General features: G+C 43.3%; 2 protein-coding genes across 2 annotated transcripts in view; one reads left to right on the top strand and one right to left on the bottom strand.

Moving 5' to 3' along the window:
* The window catches only part of T265_01196 (hypothetical protein), a gene marked incomplete at both ends in the record, with an annotated part of 46,685 nt that overhangs the window by 9,826 nt on the left and 10,553 nt on the right, over nucleotides 1–26,306 (top strand). Inside the window, 2 exons of the mRNA XM_009165157.1 lie at nucleotides 14,390–14,462; nucleotides 15,452–15,565. Coding sequence (XP_009163421.1) covers nucleotides 14,390–14,462; nucleotides 15,452–15,565 — 187 coding nt within the window. The remainder of the gene's footprint in view (nucleotides 1–14,389; nucleotides 14,463–15,451; nucleotides 15,566–26,306) is intronic.
* T265_01195 (hypothetical protein) lies at nucleotides 3,075–21,463 on the bottom strand (the record flags this gene model as incomplete). Its single annotated transcript, XM_009165156.1, has 6 exons — nucleotides 3,075–3,975; nucleotides 4,063–4,180; nucleotides 11,055–11,274; nucleotides 11,949–12,054; nucleotides 13,587–13,625; nucleotides 20,778–21,463. 6 exons carry the CDS (start codon nucleotides 20,824–20,826, stop codon nucleotides 3,710–3,712), a joined length of 798 nt encoding a protein of 265 aa, XP_009163420.1.

Genomic DNA, 26,306 nt, shown 5'->3' with positions numbered 1-26,306 from the left:
TTCCTCTCAATGTGGCTGTAATTTTTTCTGTTAACGAGAGAAATCGTGATGCGGAGAAAACAAACCTTTTTGTACCACTGATGTTGTAGGACCGTATGAATGCCGTGTTCTGGAAAATCGGCTACCACGGTGGTCAAAAGTTCAGTGTTTTAATTAAAACACATTTGATCCTAAAAAAATCTCGTTTGACATGAATGTTCCCAGGTCCATTGAGACGAGAGGTATTTTATTCAGAATAGGCAGCAGATGGGCCTGGGTCTCAGTGATGTTCTGAGTTGGTTTTAATACCTANTCCTAAAAAAATCTCGTTTGACATGAATGTTCCCAGGTCCATTGAGACGAGAGGTATTTTATTCAGAATAGGCAGCAGATGGGCCTGGGTCTCAGTGATGTTCTGAGTTGGTTTTAATACCTATCTATACAACAGAGCGTCGTTACGTGAATTTCTTTGAGGTGATTCTTCTATGGGTTACCGGAGAGCTACGATAACATATTTTTTGCATGCAAACGAGGCACTTAAATATCATTACAAACTGTAGTTAGTGACTGTTAGGCATGAACTAGTAATGACGCTAATCGTTTCAGGAAGTTCAAGCACCTCCTGCCACACAAAGACGCTTCGTTCGATGTTTAGAATGTTTTAATATAGACCATATATAGTCAGATGTCATCCAAATCTTGGGTGTTTGCGCGTGATTAACTTTGGTACTGGATCGTCTATTCCCACGAAGGTTTGGGCCATGTATGTTGACTTACACAAACACCAGTCAGCAGTCAAAAAGTAGCCGAAGTTCTCATGGTTGGGTTACGCGCATATAAGTACTGACAGGAAGTCTGGTGCAGCCGTTTACCATCTGTACATTCGTGCACCGAGAGGACACTCCCCAAAAGCCCCTCACTAGTGATAATATTTTTTAGATAGTTCGATACCAATGTGCATGCACGCCGTAATCCTTGAATGGTCCAATGGAGCAAGCCCACATCTACGTGTAGGACAAAACAGGAAAGTGTACGACAACCCTACTTGAACAAGCTGGCTCACTGTCACTGGAAAGCTATAATTGCAGCAGACTGACAAAAAGGTAGTGTAATTCGGTGTAAGCAAGTTATGTTTTGTTTTGATTCCTCGACTGGTGATATCGTGTCCGTACCTGGGCAAAAATTTCACTTTTTGGCACCCACTACTCTGCGAATCTTCATACAAGCTGTGATTTATGTTGAAAGATGGAAAGATATGTCAAACGATTTTGTACTCTACCGATGCAAACAAGAAGATAGAACGATCCTATTATGGCGTTTCCTCTTTCAATCATCCTAACGATTTAATTTTCTGTTCGACTGTATATGGTGAAATTTCAGTCGGGGTCATCGGGCACCTACCACCAGTTCAGCAAAAATTGAACTGTTGTGGAATATTTCAGGGAATGACGTATTTAGTATCAGCAAATTTCCGAGGTACTGTGCCAGGCTGGCACGCAGGATCCACATGCGCTATGGAGACTGAATGAATCCCACGCCGAGAACATTCAGTAAAGGCAATGACCTGGAGATACACGCTTCTTTGATTAAGGCACAGGCAACACACAAGCAATGTAAGGGCGATCCCATAGTGGAATACTTATTCCCAGTGAACACGATGACTACAGGTACCAGCTGGGAAGCGTGTCGTCGCTCACAAACAGCGATTCCATCACATTTGCTCGAATTCGCCTAACTGAGTTACTAGATGTCTAGGAACGAGACGGTTGGACCCCATCAATCATCCCGCCCATTGCTTCGATTGTCATTCTGGAAGCTGGTCTGATCACAGTTACTAAGTTAGTTAGTCACCATTACATCGAGAAGAATCGGCGGGATTGGTTTGACGATAACAAAGCAGAATGCATATCTGATCCCAAATACCACTGCCAGCTACACCAATCTGGCCGTTCGGGCAAATCGATTGAGCTGAAGCACGCATACTCACTGTCCCCGTTTTGTCCAGAACAGCTACACGCTCTCCACCCATATGGACGTACACATGTTGCTATTGTGCGCACGGACCAACGAGATATCGATCCAGTAGTTAAATGACCCAGTTGATGTACGTTTCACGATGTATGTCTGATATAGCGAATGCATGCTCCCTTGTCTAGTTTTGTCTGAAATAGCCGACTGGTAAACATACCTGATTTGTGACCGACACTTTAATACTGTTCGGCCGATTCGGTGTGGTTTAGGTCGACCGGTGTTGTTGTACGATCATGTCTTGGATTTTGGTCCCAGTGTTCTCTCCACACTCGCGCGAGTGACTTGTGTAAACGAAGCTCGGCAAGAAAGCAGTTGAGCTTCATCCGATTGATTCGTTCTACATGACAGGCACCGATCAGTGAAGCGGGCGTGTTGGCGGTGCGATTGACTTTCCTGTTGTTAAATTTTGGTTCTTCAATTGACAGCGAAGCCCCGATAATTCGGTTTAAGCATTAAACGGTCTTGTTTTGACGCCAGCGATCCCTACGGTGAAATCGCTCGAACCGTTACAGTAATGCGGAGTACAATTACAATGGAAAAATATATTTCAAATAAAGTCACTGAATATGCAAATCAATAAAACCGTGAGGGTAAGGGAGATTACGCGTTCTACTTGGAAATTAGTTCATCTGTTGCACAAGAATGGATACATAGAGCCTGTCAAATGTTTCCTTAAGCCATCACTATCATCATCATCAACATCAACATCGTCATCATCATCATCATCATCATCATCAACAGCAACACTAGATGAGGACACTAGTGCTTCACTGCCGTCAAGTAGCAATGGGTATAACTGATTTTCCACTCAGTATCTCTGAATCCAGTCAGTTAGTGAACTGCCCCAGCACGCACAAAACTATACTACTGATTGAGAGGGGGACAACAGTGCTTTTTCATAAAAAAAAGACTAGATACCCTCAGGCGGAAATATTGCTTACTAATCTACTATTATTCCAAAAGTCAAGCCTCTCAGGCAAACAAAAAGCGCTATATTCCTTACCGATCGTTTTAAAAAATAGAAAACGGTGACTTTCATAATTGTATTATGTCGTCGAAATAGAAACCAACCTATTAGAAGCCAAGTAAGGTTGACGTTGAACCAAAAGCGGACATGATTTTTCAGCAGAAAGCCGACCAATTTGAGCTGACGCTGGCTCAAACTGAGTGCTATTGTTGTAAAGTTTGGAGTCTGTGGTCCACAAAAAAGATGCCGACAACACCGAACACAGGAAGCGCTTTGACGGAGCATTATTGATGCTTTCACCTCTTGTATTGCTTCCAAGTTGAGTTATCACAGGTGGATGGTGTCATCACTCGCTGCTTGCATCCGCCAACTTGTTGAAGTTTGTTCAGATTCTATGAGAACTACACTCATCTTTCTGTTACGACGACCGATATCGATTGCCTCCTGTTTGATCGAATCCTAAATTTTGGCTTTATTCCTATCTGTCTGTAGCGCGGATAAGCGATAAGCACACCGCTATTCAGTAATGTTAACAACAGAAGCAGAAACCCAAGACTTAATAGAAAGTATAGATCTTTGAATTCGTCAAACCGGAGAGATCACAAATAACACTGTAGCCAAAGCAAATCAGAATGAATCAGTTGAAAATTTGGAGATTAGAAATTGCGGATTGTTCTCCAGAATGGTGTTTAGATAAACCCTTGAAGGAATGTAACACATTCGACTATTGAACTACATGTCCCACTCAGGATGACCACTCCGTACGGTAGCTGCAATACGTGCTTTGGTTTGAGCAGAAGTTCGGACCTGTGCCACAAATGGAAGCTTCCGCATACGAAGCAGGTAGTCCAACAAAACAGGCCATTGTTTACCCTTTGGATCGTTGGGTTTGAATTCTTCCACTTCGGACGAGTCGGTGCCCTCAAGGACGGATATGGGTATCTCCAGACGGTCCACAAATGGAAACATCACAAGATCGGCCAAAGAAAGATTGGGACCTGAATAAGGACGATTCGATTAAGTCAGTCATAAGTACGTCTAGTAACTGAAAAAAGCTCTGAAAAACGAAAAAAATTACAGCTTACCGGTCAGGTATGTACCTTTAATGGCACTGTTGATCTTGAGACAGGCGTTTAGGATAGCTTGTTCAGCTTCCTTCCCGGTATGGCCGCGAGAAGTCACGGAATGGATGGAACCACCGAGCTGCAAAAAGGAAAAAGCCAAAGGGTTCCTCACATCACGGAAATTCACTTGGTTGTGAGTATAACCTCACAGAATAGATTCTCACGCATCGTTTACTAATCTCAGCTAATAAGCAGCTTGATATTTTCACGCTCATTTCGGCTTCTAAGTTCTGGACTTTGTTCTCATGTCACACTGTGTGTTCAAGGAATGTTGGAAGAGAAGCGGCCGCGGAACACGGTGTAATTATTTACTGTTATTAAGGAGTACAATTGAGATGATTCGTGCATCAGTTATGTAGTAAAGGGGATACCTGTATAGTGTACTGATGCAGCAAAGAAACAGAACTCCCACAGATTCCACCTTCCATCCAACATAACAAAGTTTGTTCCTCGAGAAAAACACTCATTTGCAAATCAGTTTGGTTTTCATGAGAGACTGAACTGAATCTCTCATTTATGATATTCTACAACTGAATGTGCTGCACACAGGCCGCCTCATCATTCAGTCGGTACGATATTCGAGATATTGTGGTATATTTTCATAAAAGAAACTACTCACAAGGTTGCTGAAAACTCTTCGACGGCTCACGACCCTTTTCGCCCTTCTTGGGGCTCATCAGGTAGGCGAAGTCCCCGAGTTTCTGTCAACTTTATGTCCTACTTGAACCTAAATTGGTCCGTTTTCGAATAATACACTCATTTGCAAATCAATTTGGTTTTCACGAGAGACTCAACTGGTTCGGGGACTGCGCCTACCTGATGAGCCCCAAGAAGGGCGAAACCGGTCGTGGGCTGTCGAAAAGTTTTCAGCAACCTTGTAAGTAGTTTCCTTGATGAAAGTTTGTTCCTCTCTAGAACACACAATATTGTATTTATTATTTGAAGGATGATCTTCATGACAGTGATGCTTTATTTTTTGCGGTCACACGTTTTATACGTTTACCATTAGTTTTGTTTGCGTGTTTAAATAACCATTGCGAGGGTGCTCCGGGTTAGATTACTACACATATGGTAGGAGAGCCAGATGTTCATTACTTTTTATACGTTTTTGACGAGGACAGACTGGCAAACATATTGGATATGTCCACTGGTCCTCATAACAATGAGGGGTTTTTATCATCCAGCAACCCTCTAATTAAAAAAAAACGAAGCAAGACAGTATCTCACAAACATACGTTCCAAATTGGTCCGGGAATTACGGATGACATTTTGAGCAGAGTAGCTATCTAATTATTATGAGTTGTTCCATCCTACTTTTCAGGCGTGCTGCCAGTTGTCAGTATTTTAGTTGTGACATCTTCCATTAATGGTACCGTGGAGGTATCGTAGGTTGAACCACGACCAAACCATTTCAGAAAGGCCTTATTATGTGTGGTGCTCATTTTATCAAGCGTGGCAGCCGATCACAAAAACAATGGTCTGTTCCAGTGGGTCTGTCAACGGGTCTGTTCCAATGGGCCTGTTCCAGTGTGGTTTATGGTCTTTGACAGTGGACCGACCATTCAGGAAGTGATCCATTTGCCTGCTCTTCAGCTTGAGAAATTGCTTTCGTTGAACGGAGGGATGCGATAGAGAACAATCACGTGCCACCAAAACTGCTTCTTTGACGGGGTGTTTCCTCATGAGGGGGGATTCCACATAAACATACAGGACTTGAACACATGATGTCGGAGCCACTACGGGTGTGGAATGATGAACTGAGGGCCACGCTGCGATAACCCAATCAAAAGGATTCCCAAGTGTCACACCTTACCCCATGACCCCCAGAAACCATTAGTAAAGGAGTGGAAAGGGCTAAAGAAACATCACTGTGATCACATTTCAAAGGCAGCGTTTTCACCTTCTGTTCGTCAATGTAGGTTTCAGCGCAAAACAAAAGTAACAAAAACGTGTCAAATTTGTTAGGGCTTGCTTAATTGCCGGGTTCATGATGTCTTCTGCAAGAAAGCCTAATACAAAAGGAGAAACAGACCATCTTTGATGGATTCGTTCGTTGGTTGTGCATCCGGAGTAGTGCCATTTATGGAAACGAAGTCTACTGCTAGAATCTTCAAAAAATACCCACCGATTCCCTCAGATCGCTATTCCGAAACTGCCTGTTTTTGATCTATTCATGGTTCTAATATGAGTCAACAACATGGGCTCTGCAGACACGCTTAATGTCCTGTCATCTAAGGATTTCTGATCACATTAAATTGATTTCTAGCAAACTTATCCGCAGCGGAATAGTCGGGATCGGAACTCGAAAAACCTTGCTTTAATCAATTCGAACAGTTCAATAATACCAACGTAGTTGAGAGACGTTAGAATTCTTGACGTTCGTAGTGCAAGTCACAGTTACTTAAAACGGAAAGACAGTGGTCATGAGTGCTCTTAAATGGGTTCCAGCAGGCTTGATATTTATCATCGTGACGATGAGTGACGAGCGTGGCCTTGAAGACCGATCAGCATAGTTTTCAGACCCATCACACCTCGTGAGTGCTCGAAAAGTTAAGGCAAGTTCAACTGAATGTTTAGTTCAATCACATATCGCGTTTCACAGGAAATGACCTGATCGCACAGTGCCGTGAGTCTCACTTCGGACTGTGCAGAATTCAGATCACGTAGCAAGAAGTTAAATATGCTTCAGTGTTTTCAGTGCTTTCACGTCTTCTATCAGGCCTGTTAGTGAAAGTTTCACCGAAACCAAAGGTGAAGCCGCACACAATGTGGCTTACCAATTAAACTGATAATGACGACTCGCGGTTCTCATGTGTTGTTGGTATGCAGTTGTTGCGTCGCATTATAGTACTCACGCTGACCCCGTCTGATTGGCTGTTGATCACAGGGATGCACCAATCAGAAGACACGGTAGTAGACCCAAATGTCGCTGCATTTGACTCGGCAACCGAAACGTCGGATTACAACAACCTACTCCACTATGCTGTGTCTTGACTTTATAATTAAAAAAACTCACTAGCAATGATTTGCTTCATTTTCTTACTCTCTTGTCTTATTGAAATGTGTGTTAACGGGCATCAACCGTTGAAACAATTAACATTAAAATGACGAAATATCTAGCAATTCGAAATCAGTTAGGACTCTGGATGCCCCTGCCCTCTTTTTATATCATACATTTACCAATCCACATTTCAACTGACATGCATATACTGTTTCTGTGCAACTCGTAAAACCCACTTGGTATACAATACCATTGTGTATCTACTCTGTTCTATGGTCATCAAATCAACTTTTTCACGTGACCAGTTGGTTTGTGGCCTTCTGAGACATTTTGACATATATTACCCCCAAGTAGGTCTGCTTACCTTTTCGATATTGATTTTACCGTCACTTCACCATGGAGTTATGAGGAAGTTCCGTAATCATCTACTGGTTTGACGTACGCAGCCATTTTGTACTGCGGTCTATCTTTGCTTCCCCAAATAAAACTCAGAGGTGTCGAACTGAGTGAATGAATGAGTGATTTTTGTGGTTTTTGTAGGTCTTCATCCGAAACAAACAAGTTTAGGACTTCGCTCATGCTCCCGTTTGTTAATTCGTCCAAGAATGTTGGCTGTTTATTCTTCGGCCACTGTAAACCTACTACTAACTTGTACTTCGTCGTGAAAGAATTGCCCTCAGAATTCGGAGTGCGCTGGAATGTCTGCACCCCTGTTTTGATGGATGGTCATATCCGCTGATCAAATTGTCTACCAGAGTGTCAGGAAATTGGACATCTGCCTAGAGTTCATCATATCCGCTGATCAAATTGTCTACCAGATTTGAAGCAAGTATTCATGCGCCCACTACTCTTTCTTGAGGAAGCGCCGTTACCGACGTCCGACGAATGCAAGATTTCACCCTCTAGCCTGGATTCGTTGACAGCAAGTCAGCTAGGTTGAGGTTATCTTCCTCGTTCTATGCCCCCGGTAGTCCACGAAATTTAATTTTTTTTCATCCGCTTCCACTTACTTATGATTTCCATTGATTGTTTCTAGTTCTGCTTCTAATGATAAGTTTGCTGTGCCGACTAGTTTTGAAGTGGGCCGTGATCGACCGGTCGACGTGTGCTTCTCGATGATATCCATTCTGCCTATCACCACTGTGAAGAGGGTCCATTAGTGACCTTCGTGCAAGCGACTAACATACTTTCCTGATTCATCGAGTGAGAACTACTCACCCCCGTCTTCATATCGTAGTTCACCTGTTACGTCGCCGCTAGTCTCAAACTGGCCAGGAGCAAATGGTGGCATTCAGAAGTGATGATTCAGTCTCGAATTTTCTTGTCACCACGTCTCTGGGTTAAGAGATTGTGGCTCACCCGCGTTCTTTTTTCTCCTACAAGAATGGCGCGCAAACATCCCTTCGATCTTTGTTTAATTCAATGAAACAAACCTATTCTCACCGGAACAAATCAGCGTTCAGTTGTGTTTTAGTTCCAGTTCTGTCCAGCCACACTTTTCTGTTTAGATCTTGTTGGTAGTGTGAGGAGATTTGGGATTTTTGTGGAGATTTCGTCCTGTAAGTGAAGCCAATCTATGCTGAGAAGCCGAGAAGCACTGTACAACTGTTTCATCCTTATTGGGAATCATCAGCACTGCGCATCTCACGAGACTCCTCTGAGTTTCGTGTTATGTCTTTTTATATCACGTCTTATGCACCAAGGTGCACTAAAGCTGTACTACACACGGCTTCACTCAAAATGTGTCATGCGTTACCCTGCTTGGGATTGTACTGAATTCAGACAGAAGTTATATCTCAGAAGAAGTATTCTATCGATTCGCATGGCCCGATCTGTGTGCACGGTACGCTGTAGAAACCCAAACCTATGTTTCCACACTCAGCAATGTCTCTGTCTCGAACATATACCCACTTTTGTCTGACGCGTTCTACTGATTACCGCTGTAGCTACAGTCTCACCAGTAACACCCATGAATGTTAGGCATTTGGATGCAGAATTTGAGGCTGTTCAGTCCCTAACCTTTGTTATCTTTTACGGAGACATATGGACTTCTAGAATGCATTATCACAGGTGAATACCCAAACCTCAGTCATCGAGCGAACTAAGTGAGCAGAAGGTATGTAATTAAAGGTTTTTTTAAACGTGGCGTTCTTGCTAACAGCAATAGCCTTATACATCACCGAATGAGGAAAACAAAGCAAATTGTATAAGACCTGGTGATAGACGCAGTTGAAATCTAGATTAGCCTGCACAAAGAGTATTCTGTTCTGAACCAGCTCAACACTAGTCTTTCTGGTACGTTATGCCTGTGATGATACCGGATGTGATCTTCTGCAACTGCCGCAATTCGGACCACGCTGTATAATATTTCGCCGTAACCAGCTACTTACATTTGATAATGGTTGACTGAAGGGTGGTGTGTGCAACCAGCCCATCGGCTCCAAAGTGGACGAATTTTCAGCAACCTCATGAGTAGTGCATTACAAATAAACATGTATCGCGATATCTCAAATATCGTAGCGACCGAAACATGAGGCGACCTGGTACAACACATTCAGTTGCCCGGATACATCACAAGAGAGATTCAGTTCCAGGTGAGTTTCTTGCAAAACCGAAACTGTTTGCAAATGAGTGTATTTCGCTAGCTCCAAAGTTGTTTTTCCTTACCTTATTTGGAAATTGTAGTCTGTCGCTCACACATGCTGTAGGGCTGCAGACTGTTATGTCTTTTTATATCACGTCTTATGCACCAAGGTGTACTAAAGCTGTACTACACACGGCTTCACTCAAAATGGTATGTGTCATGTGTTACCCTGCTTGGGATTGTACTGAATTCAGACGGAAGTTATATCTCAGAAGTACCAGTATTCTATCGACTAGTTCTAGTACCACACAAAGTTCTCGTATAACGACAAGGCATCCGTTGAACATCTGAGTTTATCTTACTAATCTGGAAGAATAATCGGCATATCTCTAACAAACCCGCCTTAAACTGCCCTAACTAAACCCGCATATCTCAGACAAAACGTTTTCTGGGCCAGGAGCAATCAACAATGAAAAGTACCAGCATGCGCACGTTACTTCATCGGCCTGATCTCAACTCTTGGGTACAAGACGTGAACTCGGCTGTTTGGAATGATGGTTTGCTGGTGTCCGACACAACTTTAGGTTATCACCAGCCGTTAGACTTCTGAATGTCTGCACCTATATGAAATGGCACACTAAAAAGTATCTTTTTTACGGCCGGTACCAGTCAACATATAGTTCACTTCAATTTACTTCCCTTGGTTTGATCCCGATTAAGGTGACTGAGCAAAATTTTCGCCTTTGAATGCTGCAGATCTTTTCAATTTCTCCATCAGTTGGTACGATTCACGGATGCTCTCTAAAGTGCGAATACCCCTCACAGGCAAGGGCGAATACTGATTTTGAATGAGAATATAATTGCTTTTGAGTAGCCTTAAACAATAAGGAGGGGATTTCGGGACCGAGAATGTGTTAAAGGAAAGCAGTTGTTCCAGGATTACGGTAAAACATGTTTTGCACAAACAATCTAACCGTTTCCAAGATGTTTACTGTTCCCTGTTCGTACGATAATCGGTAGTCTCAGATCTCGGAACCACACACTGGTGAGTCCGAAGCAGGACGAAATCAGTCGTGAGATGTTTTCATATTCTGAAGAATTGTTCGCTGCTGCTTGCCCACCTTTCATCTGCTCCGCGCAGAAAACACCGTGCAATGTCATTGAAGCCTAGAGTTGACTGACCGTGAGCTACGTCCTCTCTTTCATGGCCGCTGTTAGGCATCATGTTTTCCTTAAAGTACTTATTATTATATATAAGTCTCCCTTGAAAATAGAAAGAACCTTAGCCGGGTTTGTACAAAAAGAAGATGAGTAAGGATATTTCCGAGAAATAAATATATAAAATTCTGTGCCAAGCAAATCGCTTACCTCCGAGGAAAGTTCACAAGCTTTCTGGAATTCCTCCTCTCCACAAACGGACAACAAAGACGTCTTTTCGCCTTTCATTTTGTCCACAAACCGCATAATCACATCCGATTCAACAATCGTCTTCCCATCATTGGTAAGAAAGACCGGAACTTTTCCAGTCGGACTAATTTCCAAAAACCAGTCAGGTTTGGCATCCAGTGCAATATGGATTGAATCAAACCTAAAGCATAAGAGAAAAGAAGAAGCTTGTAACTATGATTCGTCATGGCTGATATACTCTACCAGTCAGGTTCGGTTCAAGCTTCTCCGGATAAATCTTAGTAGCATCACGTAGTGGCAGTCGGCGTGAAGAAAAGCAAGCCAGTGAATTCCGCACCCCCTGACAAACTTTTGAATATGTAATGTTGACGAGTCTATACAAGAATAAAAGTCGAGTACGGCGTCCGGTCTTCTGACGTGACCTCAACAGAATAATCTTCTCGGACGCATGCCGAATGGCTATTCTGGACTGAAGCTCAAACGGATCGGCTGAATCAGGTTAGTTGAGTATTGGATATCATTTCACTTGCCGAACAAGTTAGACCGGCAAGCTGATAAATCACACAATACAAATTGCTAGGCGTAATTCGTTTGGTTCCCTTCTAGATTTTGCGAAACAAATAATTGGAAAGACGGAACATGACTCATGAACCTTCACATTATTTCAATGCATAGCACGAAACCCAGACCTTTCGAGAGCAAAGTTTGAGCGACCTTCAAGGTTATTGCCTAGGTGAAAAAGCCTGATTCTGATAGAATGAGTAAGATTGAAATACCATGGTCCTAATATGCTTCACTGCACAATATTGCTCACTCAGTGCTAATCATGCTAGACAAGAATTGCCATTAACGTACTCGATCCCATGATATTGCAGAGTGTAGCGTACGCGTTCCACAAAAGGGCAAATTCGATTGCCAAACAGAGTATAGTGGTTCGGGTTGATATCCGGTTTCGGGTCTCCTGAAACAAAAACCAAATATCAAGGTGAGGAAAACTAATTTTCTTGGCCTAAGTAGTCTACATCTTAAGGAAAACCGTGATATTTCGAGGTTCCCTTGAGGGTAACCGCGGAAAATGGCCATTTTTGCAAATGCGATAACTTATGATAACCCCATAATACAGCCAACTTGAGTGCGAGCTGTTTTAGTATTCACTTAAAAAATCACTGTTTCTGATTGATTTAGATCTGAGCCTCGTGAATTGCGTTCGCGTCACTGTATCATTCTGGTCCACTCCTCGAAGACACCTCATGTTCTCACTTCCAAAATTGTGGTCGCCAGCTCTTGAGTGTGCTTTTCAACCTCGTGCGCAAGCTCCCCATTAGGTATATGGCCTTATACAGGGTAACCTTTTTGCACCTTAATAAAAAGCTCTTCAAACGGCTAACTGATCGTCGGATATTGTAATGCATTCTTCGTCGGATGCACAAAACAAAGAATTTCGGTTGCATGAGAGAGGTTAAACCAAGAACTCCAAAGCGTTCATATCCCGTTATAACAGCTCATGTATTCATGATCTTTTAGCCGCCCCATATCGTTCACACTGGTAAGTTGATTCTTCTTGGGGCTCTTCTGCAGCTGGCTACTATTTCTTACCAAGTGCTTTACTTGGTCAGTTATTCTCCGTCGTTTCTGACGAAATTCTCACAAAGCAAGCCTTTATGTAACGCTTCTAGCGAGCATGTGATAGTGATTGATGTTACTCTTTTTGACGGTTGCAAAAAAAACCTAGTGGAGTGTCCTCCGCTTCTGGTTTTGCCTGTCACCGTTGGGAGCCTTGCGAACCTTTGGTGACTGTGGATTAAGTTGTACAGCCTATACACCCTAGGGAAAATACCAAAAGGTGACAAGGAGGGGACACTTCTAAATCCATCGATATACCCAAGTGAAAACCCTTGGTAATCAAAGCCTGTTGGGACAACAAAGCAGTCCAAACACACAGATTGTTCGAAAGATGGGCTGATGGCCTACACTACTTATAAGATGCACTAAAAACACACATGGGGCCAGCTAATGCTACGCAGTAATTAGCTTGGTCCGATGGTGACGCGAAGGTGCTTCTGGTAAAAATATAAAAACCGCCTAGCTGTAACATCGTTCCGGTGCCTAGGTGCCATGTTACCCGAAGGAAACACGAGGGCTGGAATACTGTCAGGTTGCCCAAGCCTAGACAGGGGAAGTCGAGAAGGCAGAGATCGGGTTCGAACCACGGACCTTCCGGTCAGTACGATCTACTACCATCTTAGGCTTGGCACCACAGACATCAAGACAGGTAATCTGTGGGTATATACACACGACCGACAAATGGAAAACCATCAGGCAAACCAAAAAGGCAGCAAAGAAAGCCAACCAGAGAACATGAAACACATAAGCTCCTGCAAAAATACGTACAATCACAGCAGTAGCCAGGTTTCATAGGTACTCAAACACAAAAGGTGGTCAACTAGCTTGCGTTCTAGTTAACACAGCTGTTTATAGAAGGACACTACTGACCTTGTCGCAAATGCTTGGAAAAGGTTGGCATTGTATCCGCTGAAATGAGGAATGAATTAGAGCATTATTACACACTGGTCATAATTAATTACATAGATTATCCAATGTCGTTGGTGACCATCGGGCGAAATTTGGCAGAAATGCCAAGTAACGAGCTCCAATCAAGGGCCACATGCCAAAAAATCGCTATCCGGAAGGTAATCTAAGGACATCCTTATCTGTCCAACTGGATACTTATGTGATGCGCCGAGGAAGTTCGACTGATTGTAACAGTCATGATAGCTCCGACTTACAAGTCCACATAACCGTTTTCTTGATATTCAAATTCTCGCTACTCGAACTGAGTTCTCGTCCTTTGGTTGGAGCCAGTCTATGCTGAAAAGCCGAGAAGTGCCTCGATGATGTTTCATCCTTGTTAGGAATCATGAGCAGTGCGTATCTCATAGAAAATCCGGACAGTTTCGACCCCGTGGGGAAGTGAAATGGAGGAGGTCATTTGGAGGGGAAAGATCGTTTGTTGCAGACTTGCTAGGAATTGTATTGGCCCACCTTCCAATAGAATCCATCAGTAGGACTTGGTCACCTTTAGCGCAGTCCTTCATTGTGTTATGCGGTCGCCACAGCGAATCCGCATCACTGGCGCATGTAACCAGCACATCTTGTAGTTGGCCCCAATTCATACTCAACATAACACACACTGCAGCACCTCATTTGCTCCGCATCCAGGTATAGAGTAGATTTATTAGTTTCTTACTATGTTGTTTCGTCTGTGGGTGATAATGATGTATCCTTGCCTCATGAAGGATACTACTCGCAAGGTTGCTGAAAACTCTTCGACAGCCCACGACCGATTTTGCCCTTCTTGGGGCTCATCAGGTAAGTATCCTTGCCTCATTCGTCATAACAGGTCATCTACAGATGTCCTTTCCTGTCCGTAATCAGCTTTCTTGGCATTCAGAGTAGAAACTCTGTGAATGTAAATTTAGAGGTTTTGATGCCTCAAGTGAGCCTGCACTGGAACTCAGTTAAGCGTACCAGTCAAACGTTAAAAAACTCTCCAGATGAGTAAATGACTGGAGACTGAGTCCCATTAACAATGACTTTTCTTTCGTCTGTATACTGTGAAACATGATTCTTTTCTTAAAGATTTGAAGAAGTAATTCTTCGTGAATAGTGCGATCTATCATGGTCAAAACGGCTATTCTTCCGAGTGAGGTACAACTCTCTCTGATATCGGGCAAGTGCAATCTAAGTTGTGCACACACAAAATGCACAGTCGGCTTGATACTGAACGGTCAGAAATTCCGTGTGCACCCAGGAATTCCGTCTTGTAGTTTTCCCGATCTTGATACGACAAACCTGAAACAGAAACCGAAAGTACTTGCTAAGGAAAAAGATACACACTCCTATGTTAAGACTGTTTGGAATAATCTTTTAAAAAACAGTATTTTCAGAGTACATTGCAGCATTCATTGTATTCATTGCAGCACTCAAGCCCAACCACCAAGTCAAGGTGGCAGCTTTGGGTCGGGTGATGAGTTTCAGAGTTCTCTGATTTGAAACGACACTGACACGACCAAGATAACTTATACATTCAAACTAGATTACCCCATCAAGTTCTATCCGACGTTTTTCATAATCAGTAAAGAAAGTGTCGACCCAAAGGCTGCATTTCAGCTGGTGTTGAAAGTACTCTTTCTAAAGATCATACCTGAGTTGGCTGCAAATCATTGCACTGTCGTATTCTGACACGTCTTCGTTGTCGTAAACTGCTGCGTTTTTTAGGTCTACCTAATGGGGGCTATACCCTGCATTTACAGCGCTTGTCATGCTGATGGCTCTTTCTTTTTTCTCATTCGAAGTAGCCATCCTCGATACAAGTTGCATCTGTTGACAGTGTGATATATCAAACATCAACCTTGAATGAGGAACATACTAGCTCTGACTCTTGGAATCTGCACGTCAGTTTTGTAATGCATGTAAGTGAATGTTTACATTCGGTCCCGAGGCTGTTCACTTTAAAGACGATGATATAAGTGTTTGTGTAGAAAACGGCCTTCAGCTGAGTGAGTCTGATTTTGTCAGATAAGACAACCTTGATGTCACTCTATGCCTTCATATTCATGGACCGAATAGGTTGATTTGGATCTCTTCCACCTCAGACAATCACCATATCAGAGTAATTAGGGACTGTGGAGTGTGTGTAGTTGAACTATGGTTTATTCTGTGTAAGTGTAGCCACTGATTTCCTTTCCTCGTTTGCGTTATACACTTGCCGACGATCTAGCAGCGACATCACACCCAACCACGGTGATTCAGTTTCAGAATGCCGGAAGCATGGCGTTGAATACTAAAACACTGGCCGGCGTATTGCCCGAAGGGTCAGCCGACGAACAAAAGATGGCAAGCTTCGATAAGGGTAAAACGCCTTCTTCGGTTCGATCATCACACAGACCCATATCACAGCTCTTGAGAACTACTCAGTGCGTGCCATTTCAACTGAAACGAACAGCTTAATGAACTACAGATGCTCCAGTTTCTAAAACAGCCCTCACTTGGATGAAGATAAATGACAAGATCGCTGGCTTCTGATAGGAATTGCTTTTGTTTCATCGGCAATTATGATTTTATATATACTACTTTGCTTTTAGGATAGAGTTACTCCCCAGCTATGGGTTCTGAATGGATAACAGTGTTTATAGGACTTTCCATAATCTGTGTAGTGAAGTCGTGTGTTAGGACTGCCTCCCAGTATGTGGTACGAAACCAACTAACGCACAAATATCTACCAAGACATCGTCTCTAAGTATATGTTCTAGTCAGCCGCAACACGCGATCCAAGTAAAAGAGGGATGGGTCGGCGTTTGTTCGTTGACAAGTACTGCGTGTGTGTTAATATGCGCGCTGCTATCCAGGGCTGACCTCCAATCATGATTGGTTGTTCGGTCGGACGGTTCCATTAGTTGCTCCGTTATCTTATGTCCTGATTTACTGATGACCACGTGACCTTTGACCTTAGCCTCCCATACTCTCGTACTCTGGTCGATGTTGGATTGACCTTTGTCCTTGTCTCCTCTGGGTTAAAGTTTGTGACCATTTTTTGATCTGACTCTAGTCAGTCATTTAAGAAGGACCTCTATGACCTCTGTGAATAAGGTCTCCGACAGCTTCTTCATTAGACTTATTGTTTTATTAATGAAGTTTAGCACGACGTAGGTTTGAAATCGAAAAAACTCTCATAATAGAGAATAAGCTGCTTTATTACTGCGAAGCCAAGATCCGTCCACAATCCTTTCATGTCACACATCAAGAAAAAACTAACCCTGTCCATAAACCAGTCTGTGCATATTATCCTCAAGGTTTCAAACAATGATTTGAACTTTTCACCCTGTACTCTATCCACTGCAAGCATTACCCTCCCACTGGGTTACAAGTGTCTTCATTTCAATGACCATTTCCCTACGCATTCAGAACCATGCACATTCTATATTACTGTACCAGCTCTATTAAATTTTCGTTCATTTGTATTATAACACCTAGGTAGCCGCATTTTCTCAATCCACTAAAGGAGAAACGTATCAAAATGCATTTTCGTAATCATTTATCTTCAAAGGATGCAGGCTTGACCGTTACTAAGTCAAACACGAGACAAATGGATCTTCTACCAACATTTACTGACCAAATCGTTCAGCCGTAGGGCCCTTTCAGTGCCCAGCTGCCATGCCACCCGAAGGAAACACGAGGGCTCAGATACTGTCAGGGTGCTCAAGGACAGGGGAACTCGAGAAGGCAGAGGTCGGGTTCGAACCACGGACCTTCCGGTCAGTAAATTCGCGCTCTAACCACTTGAGCCATCTCGCCCAAACAAAAGTGGGGCTTTCCTTAAGTCTCAAAAAGTACTATACACATCGAGTCATTTTATCAATGAGATTTCGCCCAAGATTGCTCATTCCTAAGAAGGAAACTAACACGCCAATAGGCAAAACAATTCCATTTTTACGGAAACCTCAGCTGAATCCTAGTTGAAGCGCTCATAAGCCTGACGCTCAGGCGGGATTCATTCGGGTCTCACGTTAACGAAAATTTTATTTGCTAATGAGTACCTTTCGCCTTCTACTTACGTTCTGGCGCTCAAGTAGAACATAAGTTTGACGGAAGCATCGGGATTGGGCCTAACAGATGATCGCCAAAAACGGCAAAATCGGTTTTGTTCAACATTCCCAGCAACCGTCAAGAAAGCCAAGACATCGAGAAATACACCCATTTGCAAATCAATTTGGTTTTCACGAGAGACTCAACCGAATCTCTCATTTAAGATATTCTACAACTGAATGTGCTGCACACAGGCCGCTTCATGATTCAGTTGGCACGTGTGAAATAGACTCACGGGGAGCGATCAAATGGAAATTCTTTCTTCTTCCCAAAAAGTCTTAAACTGAGCAATTTTGGAAAATGTTGGATAATGAGCTTGTTACATTGCAAACTGGATGACGCGTTCAGCGGATTGTTTCTCAGACGTAACGAAATTCAGCGTCTGTTACTACCACATTATCAGACCACGCCCAAAAAACGTGCTGAGAAAGTAGAAATATTGACTTGACAGCTGCCTGGGGTCAAAACTTTCTAATTAGTTCATCACATGAGCCTGTAAAAGTAATCAACTCTACCAGCGCCTTACATAAGTTTTTTATGAACCCCAGATGGAACGTGAGAAGCATGAGGAATTTGATTTCTTCCGACTGACAAGGATTCTGAAAGTATTGATTGTATATATGGTTGAAAGACTGTGAAATAGAGACATTTGCTTGTTGCAAACTTTATAGACCATTTTGAACTCTTCCGTCTAGTCATAATTGAATTCAGGTTAGATATCTCTCTTACCTGTCTGGTTTTGAGACCATAAGGGGTAAACAGATGGCCAATAGGTACGTAATTCCCTCGCTTTCTATAAACGAAACAGTAGCCCATTCCAAGGTGTTTGTCTAAAAAGTAGGCCCATGGTAATATATATATATATATATATATTACTAGGTTTGCGACCTATTTGGGGCAATGCCACATCCCACCGAGCCATCAAGTACGTTTTCACAGCTTTAATTTCATCAACCAATGATTGAATGGTAGCCAATTCCTAAAATTCGGAGAAAAACGATAGCTGGCTTCATCTTGGTTCTTTTTTAAGTAGTCTGTACATATACTGTCCTTACAATAAAGAAGCCTTGGCACTTTGAACATACACTTCCATTAAAGAGCCTGCAGCTATTTACACGTGTGTGCAAAACACTGATCGGGTGAGATAAGCGCAATTGTTGGTTTTCCTCTTAATCACAAAGAATGTTGCTAAAATCCGCTAATACGACTTGATCGGGACATTATTTATCTTCTATTGTGTACGCAAGAGAAAGTACAGAACCAAGAGAAGATGGAGGAACAGAGAGAAAAATTAATGGAACTGGCTTACAAATTTCAAGATACTGTCTCCAAAAAACGGAAACCATATGTAGCGCCGTCAGATAGATTGGGGCCAGTGATAACCCAGACATAGGTGCCAGATTGCGTTTCACACATCGGTAAACTGACCCCCCTCAATAAACCCTAAGTTCACTATCTGTTCGGCTCTTATGACTCACAAACAACTCCAAGGATTTATCGCATAGCCTTGATCCACTGAGCAAACGGACGGTTAACGGTCCGTTAGTCTTGTTATGTTACCTAGAGTGGTTCGCGTAGGTGATATCCAAATGGACAGCCCCCAAGTTAATCGCAAAGCTATAGAAAGTGGACGACAGGAACTCATCAGAGCTTTGGACTAAGAAAAGCTATCGGAACACCTTACCGCCTTTCGGAGTGCTCCAAGACAAACAAAGTATCCATTAGTACGGTATCAGAACTGAATAAGAGGTTATGTAGTAGATAGTAGTTTAACTGTAACACCCTTTCGGTGCCTAACTGTCATGTCATCCGAAGGAAGCAGGAGGGCTCTGATACGGCTAGGTTGCCCAAACCTAGATAGGGGGAGTCGAGAAGGCAGAGATCGGACTCGAACCATGGACCTTTCGGTCAACCCTAACCACTGAGCCATCTCGCCATGTCTTCTCAAACTTGATCTGGGCATCCAGAGATTAATCTTATGCGATTCTTCCCCAGTCACCTAGTGTATAGCTCTCTCAAGTTTCCAAAGAAATGGTTGCTGAAGTTGAAAGTGCTTTAAAATGCTTCAGAGTGTAAATGGAGGTTTGGTTATATACTGGGAGAGAAGGTAAGATGTTCCGTTCGATCGTGCACGATATTGGCTAACGAGTTTCGTTCAGGGTCTAAGCTTACAGACCAAATTAGATGTTTTCACGTTTTACTCAGACATAATCTTAGCGTGCGCGTCAGCGCTTGTAAAGCCTAAGTCAATTCGTGTTCTGGCCGGTTATCGGCCAGTCAGTCTTTTGCACTTACCGTTTTGCTGTTGTTCTACTTAACACAGTGAAGAGGCCTCTAAAGCCGATCAACTATATGGCCACTGCATATTCTTATCCAATAAAGTGTACATCAAAGTAGAACAGCATATCTAAAAAGAAACTTTACCCGATTTTCCTGCAAAAAACTCCTGTGGTAAGTAAAGTCGGATTCACACTTAAATGTTTGTCATGATATCCGCATCTACTGATAGGCTTCAAGATGACTGCGGGTTTCTAGTGCACCAAGTTCCCTATTTTGTATGAAAGAAATCGTTCAGCTGTAACACCCTTCCGGTGCCTAACTGCCATGCCACCCGAAGGGAGCACGAGGGCTGAGATACTGTCAGGTTGCCCGAGCCCAAACAGGGGAAGTCGAGAGATAGAGGTCGGGTTCGAACCACGGACCTTCCGGTCAGTAAATTCGCGTTCTGGCCACTTGAGCTACCTCGCTCATCATGCGTTCGACGGATTTATGGCCGAGCTATATTAATATTTTGTATGAATATAGCTCGGCCATAAATCAGTCAAACGCACGAAAATATGAAATTCTAGGTTTCCAGGAGTTTCTCCTTAAAACTGGTGATTTTACGGAACAGAATCACGTTCAGTACCAGACCCGTTACCTTGTACACAGTTGAAAATAGATCTTAGGAACTGCTGCACATAAACGATTCAATACTAAGTGATGTGATATTAATCAGCAGAAGCAAAATTACGGGAATAAAGTCATGATGCAACTCACCGCCAATGTTCAGACCTTCACCCCTATGACAAGGGGTTACATGTGTCATTGGACACAGTGAGGAAGTCCCGAAAATCAGAGATAATAGGAGCTGCTGTTCGGAAAGTTCGGTTCGCCATAAAACCGTTGACCAACACTTTGAACTAAGTCTTCAAAAACAGCTAAATTTTGACTCTGAAACAAAAATCTGCTATGTTTTCCTATGCTAACGTTCAGAAGATCCTTGACCGTACTCGTTTATGGCAGTTGGGTTGTTCGCGTCCCGCCATCTGTATAAAATATGGATCCGTTCAAACATAAGGCTGTCGTCATATAGTTTCTCGTTATCCTCATTAATATTTGTTGTCCTGTTGTTCCATTCTGTCTTCTCTGTTGGGGAATTGGACGCATCTCCGCCATTCAGGATGTCAGCTTTGTCTATCGCTTCTATTGCTCCCTCTTAACCCCCGGGCTAATTTTTTCTTCAAATAACCTGTGTGCGTCCAGTAATGCTTCGTTGGCCTGGATGTAGAACCGACGTGATCGAAACCTGTAGGGGAGAGTGAGACAAAATGTTTTTCTGATTCTCTGGTACCCATTGCTTGCATTTGGCGGCTTGTCAAACGCATAGCCCTTCAGACAGTTTTTGTCAGACTATCAATCCACAACCTACAGTTGCACACCGTCTGATATCTGATAGGTTTGACTCAACCTGCAACTTAACGCGTTAACTGGATGCGCTGGATGCGCTGGTCTCTCTGGTTCGATGATGTAGTTGAAAGGCTAACATCAGCTGTTTGGCCTGACAGTCGGTCAGTATGTCTAACTGGCGATGGTCACACTGACATGACCGCCAATAGGCGTCCGTGCGCGAAACAATGGCGAAGCAGCGATCGGTGATTGGCCAATTTTTCGTCATGGCTAGTCTAGCCCGTCAGTGCACTTGTGCGCTGTAGCTGACACCTTGCTTTGTCGATGAGCCTCCACCCGCACACAGGTTGCACCGTTTGTTACATAGGCTGGTAAAATTAAAGTAAACATTGCCCTTTTCAAGAAGAATGACTCCGACTGACAAATTCGGCCTATGTAGACAATAAACGAGAAGGTCAAATTAGATTGTGACGTTTTTCCGGACCGCAGATGGTGACTGCCCCTCAGAAACTATTCATTTTTAGGTGGGGTCACATCCATTCAAATGGAGGTCGGATAAAAACTGAAAAGGTCAAATTGCTTTCCAGTTGATGTCTCTTGTCTACTGACATTCCTAAGAACGCCCTTCCTCAGTGAAGCAGTTGAGAGAAGTGAGACCGTCCTTCGTAACACACCATTCCGTCGATGTACAGGTGTGGGACTAGCAGACAGAATTGCCTTATTGGGGAGCATTCACTCGAATGATTCATAAAGACCGCAAAAGTATCTGTTTAACTGAACAGTGAGTCACGATGTCTAAGGGCTGAGCACCGTACTCAGTTTGAATGTTACAGACGGTGACTGTCCTTGTTCAACAGTACTGTATTCAGGTCTTGAACGTGGAATCCAGGATATTCGAAGAGGTTGCCTAATAGATAGATGAACTTCCGAATGAAGTTCCAGTGATGCTTTAAAACAAGGGAGACTTGCTGATAGGCCAACCGAGAAGTAAGACTAAAAAGTACCTTTGAAAGCGATAAGCCACTACGTTTTCTTACCAGTCTTGGCGTCATATATTAGTGAAGTCTCTTCGTTCAGTGATAACTGGGAAACTATGTGAGTGAATGTCTTTTCATGGTTCATTAAGACCGAAGTCTTTCGTTCACACCCTGATCCAATTTTTCTTACCATCTTGGCGTCATATATTAGTGAAGTCTCTTCGTTCAGTGATAACTGGGAAACTATGTGAGTGAATGTCTTTTCATGGTTCATTAACACCGAAGTCTTTCGTTCACACACTGATCCAATTCTCACTTACATATACCGCTGGCTTCAACCACAGTGTTCTTGACTCGTGTGCAGTGAACATGAACCAAGCAACTAGGCCGATTGCTAGTGTACCCTCCATGGATCCACTATTACTAGGCTTCTGCCTGGCCGACATTGGCTTTGTTCCTTCTTTACCGGGAGCAGGAAAAATATTTACAGCAGAGATGGTATTCATAATTACTAAGAGAATCAGACGTCGGTAATCTAATATCTGAATTGCTGGACCAAAGTAATCTGCCTTATTTCGATAGCCAAGTCAGGCTCTGGCCTAAAGGTTCAGGTCAACATTCTAGCCCTCTTGATTTTCGCGGCAAAAGACTCAACCAGTGTGTTAGTGCCGTCCACCTAATGCAAGTTTCTATCAACTAAAGGCCAGATGGTCACAGGCCATGGTAGACCTTGTTAAGTGTGAATTTCCGACATTTTGTGCAAAACAAATGCTCAATCCATCGAGACTTTACACAGATCTTCCAGTAATTTCGTTGTTGGGCAGATCCAGAAGGAACCCATTCAAACGCACTGAGATAAGAAGATTTTTGTCGGACATATAGTGATGACAGGAAAAACGGTCACAAGCAGACCTTTTCGAGTACCTATCGTGCGTACGCTTTAGGTTTGCACCACTTAGCACAAAATTATCGTGCCGTCACATAGTTGTGCGCTGCACAATCAAAGCCAGTGTAACCGTAGCCCATTATGGAATATCGTTCGAGTGTGACCTGGGCCGTCCGGCTTGTTACAAAAGTAGACTAGCAGTCTGCTGATTCTAACTGCTTGGCTGTTCAGTAGAGATTTTATCAGGAAGGTCAGATTCCTGAAAGTAACCTCAGAACTCCCGGAATCTACTGCTCCACCAAAATCTCAACAGGAAAGCCGGAAAGCATCCAGGCTAGTCAATCATTCGATCATTTCAGCAAAACCTGATGAGTGTTCTTGCACGCCACAGAAGCACGACCGAATGTGATCAGCGTTCAGGCATTTCGTAGAGGCACGTCCGATGTTGACGGGTGTTCACCAACGCCTATCAAACAGCCTGTCAGAAAGTCCCCTTTAAATAGCGTGGGGCCGTTGTAACTTTTGCTCTCGCACTCGCTTGTTCGGAATATAGCTGTTGCGTTCCTTTCTGTGAGTCTTCTTCAGGCACTGGGCACTGTAATGGGTCAGCAGCAGATACCACAGATTGGCGAACCAGCAGATATAGCAGATTTTGTTATGTCAGCGAAGCCAATCTGCGCTGGAAAACCGGAAGGCACTGTGCAGCTGTTTCATCCTTACTGAAAACCATCAGCCATGCTTAACTCACAAAACTCAGAGTTTCGAACACGAGAACTTCCGATCAGGGGCTGAACAGTTAACCATTGTACCAGCTGATCAGCAGTGTGATTGACTGTCACTTGCATGCACAAGACGCTCCTTCAATCACGGAAACCATATCATGTGGTCACGTGTTGACCTGAGTGTCTCTTCTAATTAGTATAAAATTTTTACTGGGTATCTTGGGAACAGAGAGTTGTGAAACAACTGATCACATTACTGTCAGCCTACTCTTCTCAAGTTTTAAGCTCCCTGTTTTGAAACGAACACGGCAACAATAACAACGGATGTTCTGTGGTTTTTGTGCATGGTAAATTGTCAGTGAGTGAGTACTTCGTGTCCAGAACAATTACTGTTGAGGTATCATCCCGCAAAGGTAAAAGTGATATGAGTGACGCAATGGTACAGTGTAGATTCCAGACCTGAACTTTCGGGAAGACCGGGAAGTGTAAAACATGTGCATGATATGATTTACACTTCTTAGCTCCAGATCTTGTTCGGCAGGTTACCAAGGTTTCCAGTAGTTTAGCCCAGATTCGTCTGAGACCCTCAAGGGACAGCGCCCGCCATGCTTATCCCAAGGACACTGGGTTCACGTGTCGGTAGATGCTGTTGAAGTCGTGCGACAAACAACCTTTGAGTTCCACGCACCGTACATAGTGAAATAATGAACCACGCTATGCCGAACTTGCCTTATGGGTTGATACTTTTGATCCCACTAAAATTGACTCGTGAAGATGACCAGCCACGCCACAGTTCATTGATGCATGTTACTACTGATTGGTCAATGTAAACAGATAGTTAGTTTTTTAAGCGTCTGTGTATCGGAGAAGTTAGGCTCTGACGGTCGAATAAAAAAGACACTCATAATCTTGCAACCAACTCATCATTGCATGCAAGTTTATAAACAATGACACTTGATATGGTCCGTATTCAACCCTAGATTGAAAAAATACAGCTTCGCGCACTTCAAAATGAGCTTACGCGTGATGCTTCACGAGAAGAAATGAAGAACTAGAAGAACTTGAACCCGAAGGTCCTGAGACTGAAGGATAATCTTGCTATCCACCGGTTATTGATAATTTTCACTGCTTCGATTCCCACCAGGTGGAAGGGATGACTACAGGTCACAAGCCCAAGATTGACCAAATAAAAATCACCTGCTCTAAAATCCTAATGTCAAAAGAAGTTTGGAATAGTCTCCATGCTTGTGTGAATTTTATGCAGATTAAACCGAGCCATCAATCTTACCAACTGAAACATTCGTGAATCTCCCGAAGTATGGAAATAACAAGGATATATGTGAACAGGTTATACGCAAACACACCAGTCATGTCGACAGGCACAGGCTTCAACAAGCTTTTTGGGATTTATAAAGTGAACTGAATCACACGGTTGGGGAGGAAGCAAGGGTTCACGTAGGTTCCTAATCTCCTCGTTCAACCGAAGGTAGCTTGCCTGAAAAATAATTCGTCTCCCTTGGCAAATAGTTCATATAAGCAAATTACTTGAGTAAGTTGGGTGCCATAGTCCTGTTCTGACGATCGATTTTTAATTTTCATCTATAAACTCAGGTTTCAATTGGATATACATGTGAAGCAGTCACATGTTCTAATCCTCAGACAAGGCAACGTCGGTGTTGGCACTGCCGTACCATCACAAAGTTTATTTAGCTGTGCTTAAAGCCTAAAAGTGAAAAAAAGATAGGCGTGGATTGGGAAGGGACCTGGTACTAACCCAACCCAAACATTCTGAAGTACCTGCATATTCAGGCGCTTAGGCAGACAACCTGGAAAGAAACCGACAGCACGACCGCCACTGATATCGACTAGCCTTTGTTTCTTGCAGTCTAACCCGGTAAAGGAGGGGACGTGGACCCCATCCTGGAAGGTGAACCGTACCGAAAAACCCCAACTTTTCGTAATCTCTTTTACATCCTTCTGTGGAGTCACACATTGTCCACATCGCAGTTTGTGCCATTTCGAATGTAGCACAGAGACCAGTACAAGCATCGATAGACAGTGTTTCCGTATGCAAGCCACGGCATCTGGTGGTGCTGGATGTTTTCTCATCATCATCATCATCATCATCATGCCATTTCGTAGCACAGAGACCAGTACAAGCATCGATAGACAGTGTTTCCGCATGCAAGCCACGGCATCTGGTGGTGCTGGATGTTTTCTTTCTCTCATCATCATCATCATCATCATTGTCAGCTGTAATAACCGCGTACTCGTCGTACAGTGGTTGCAGCTGCCGCAGTTTCGTTCACCGATG

The sequence above is a fragment of the Opisthorchis viverrini genome, assembly GCF_000715545.1.
Source record: "Opisthorchis viverrini unplaced genomic scaffold opera_v5_12, whole genome shotgun sequence".
Taxonomy (NCBI): Eukaryota; Metazoa; Platyhelminthes; class Trematoda; order Opisthorchiida; family Opisthorchiidae; genus Opisthorchis; species Opisthorchis viverrini.
The sequence above is the reverse complement of the archived record's forward strand: the minus strand, read 5'-3'. Positions and strand labels throughout refer to the sequence as shown.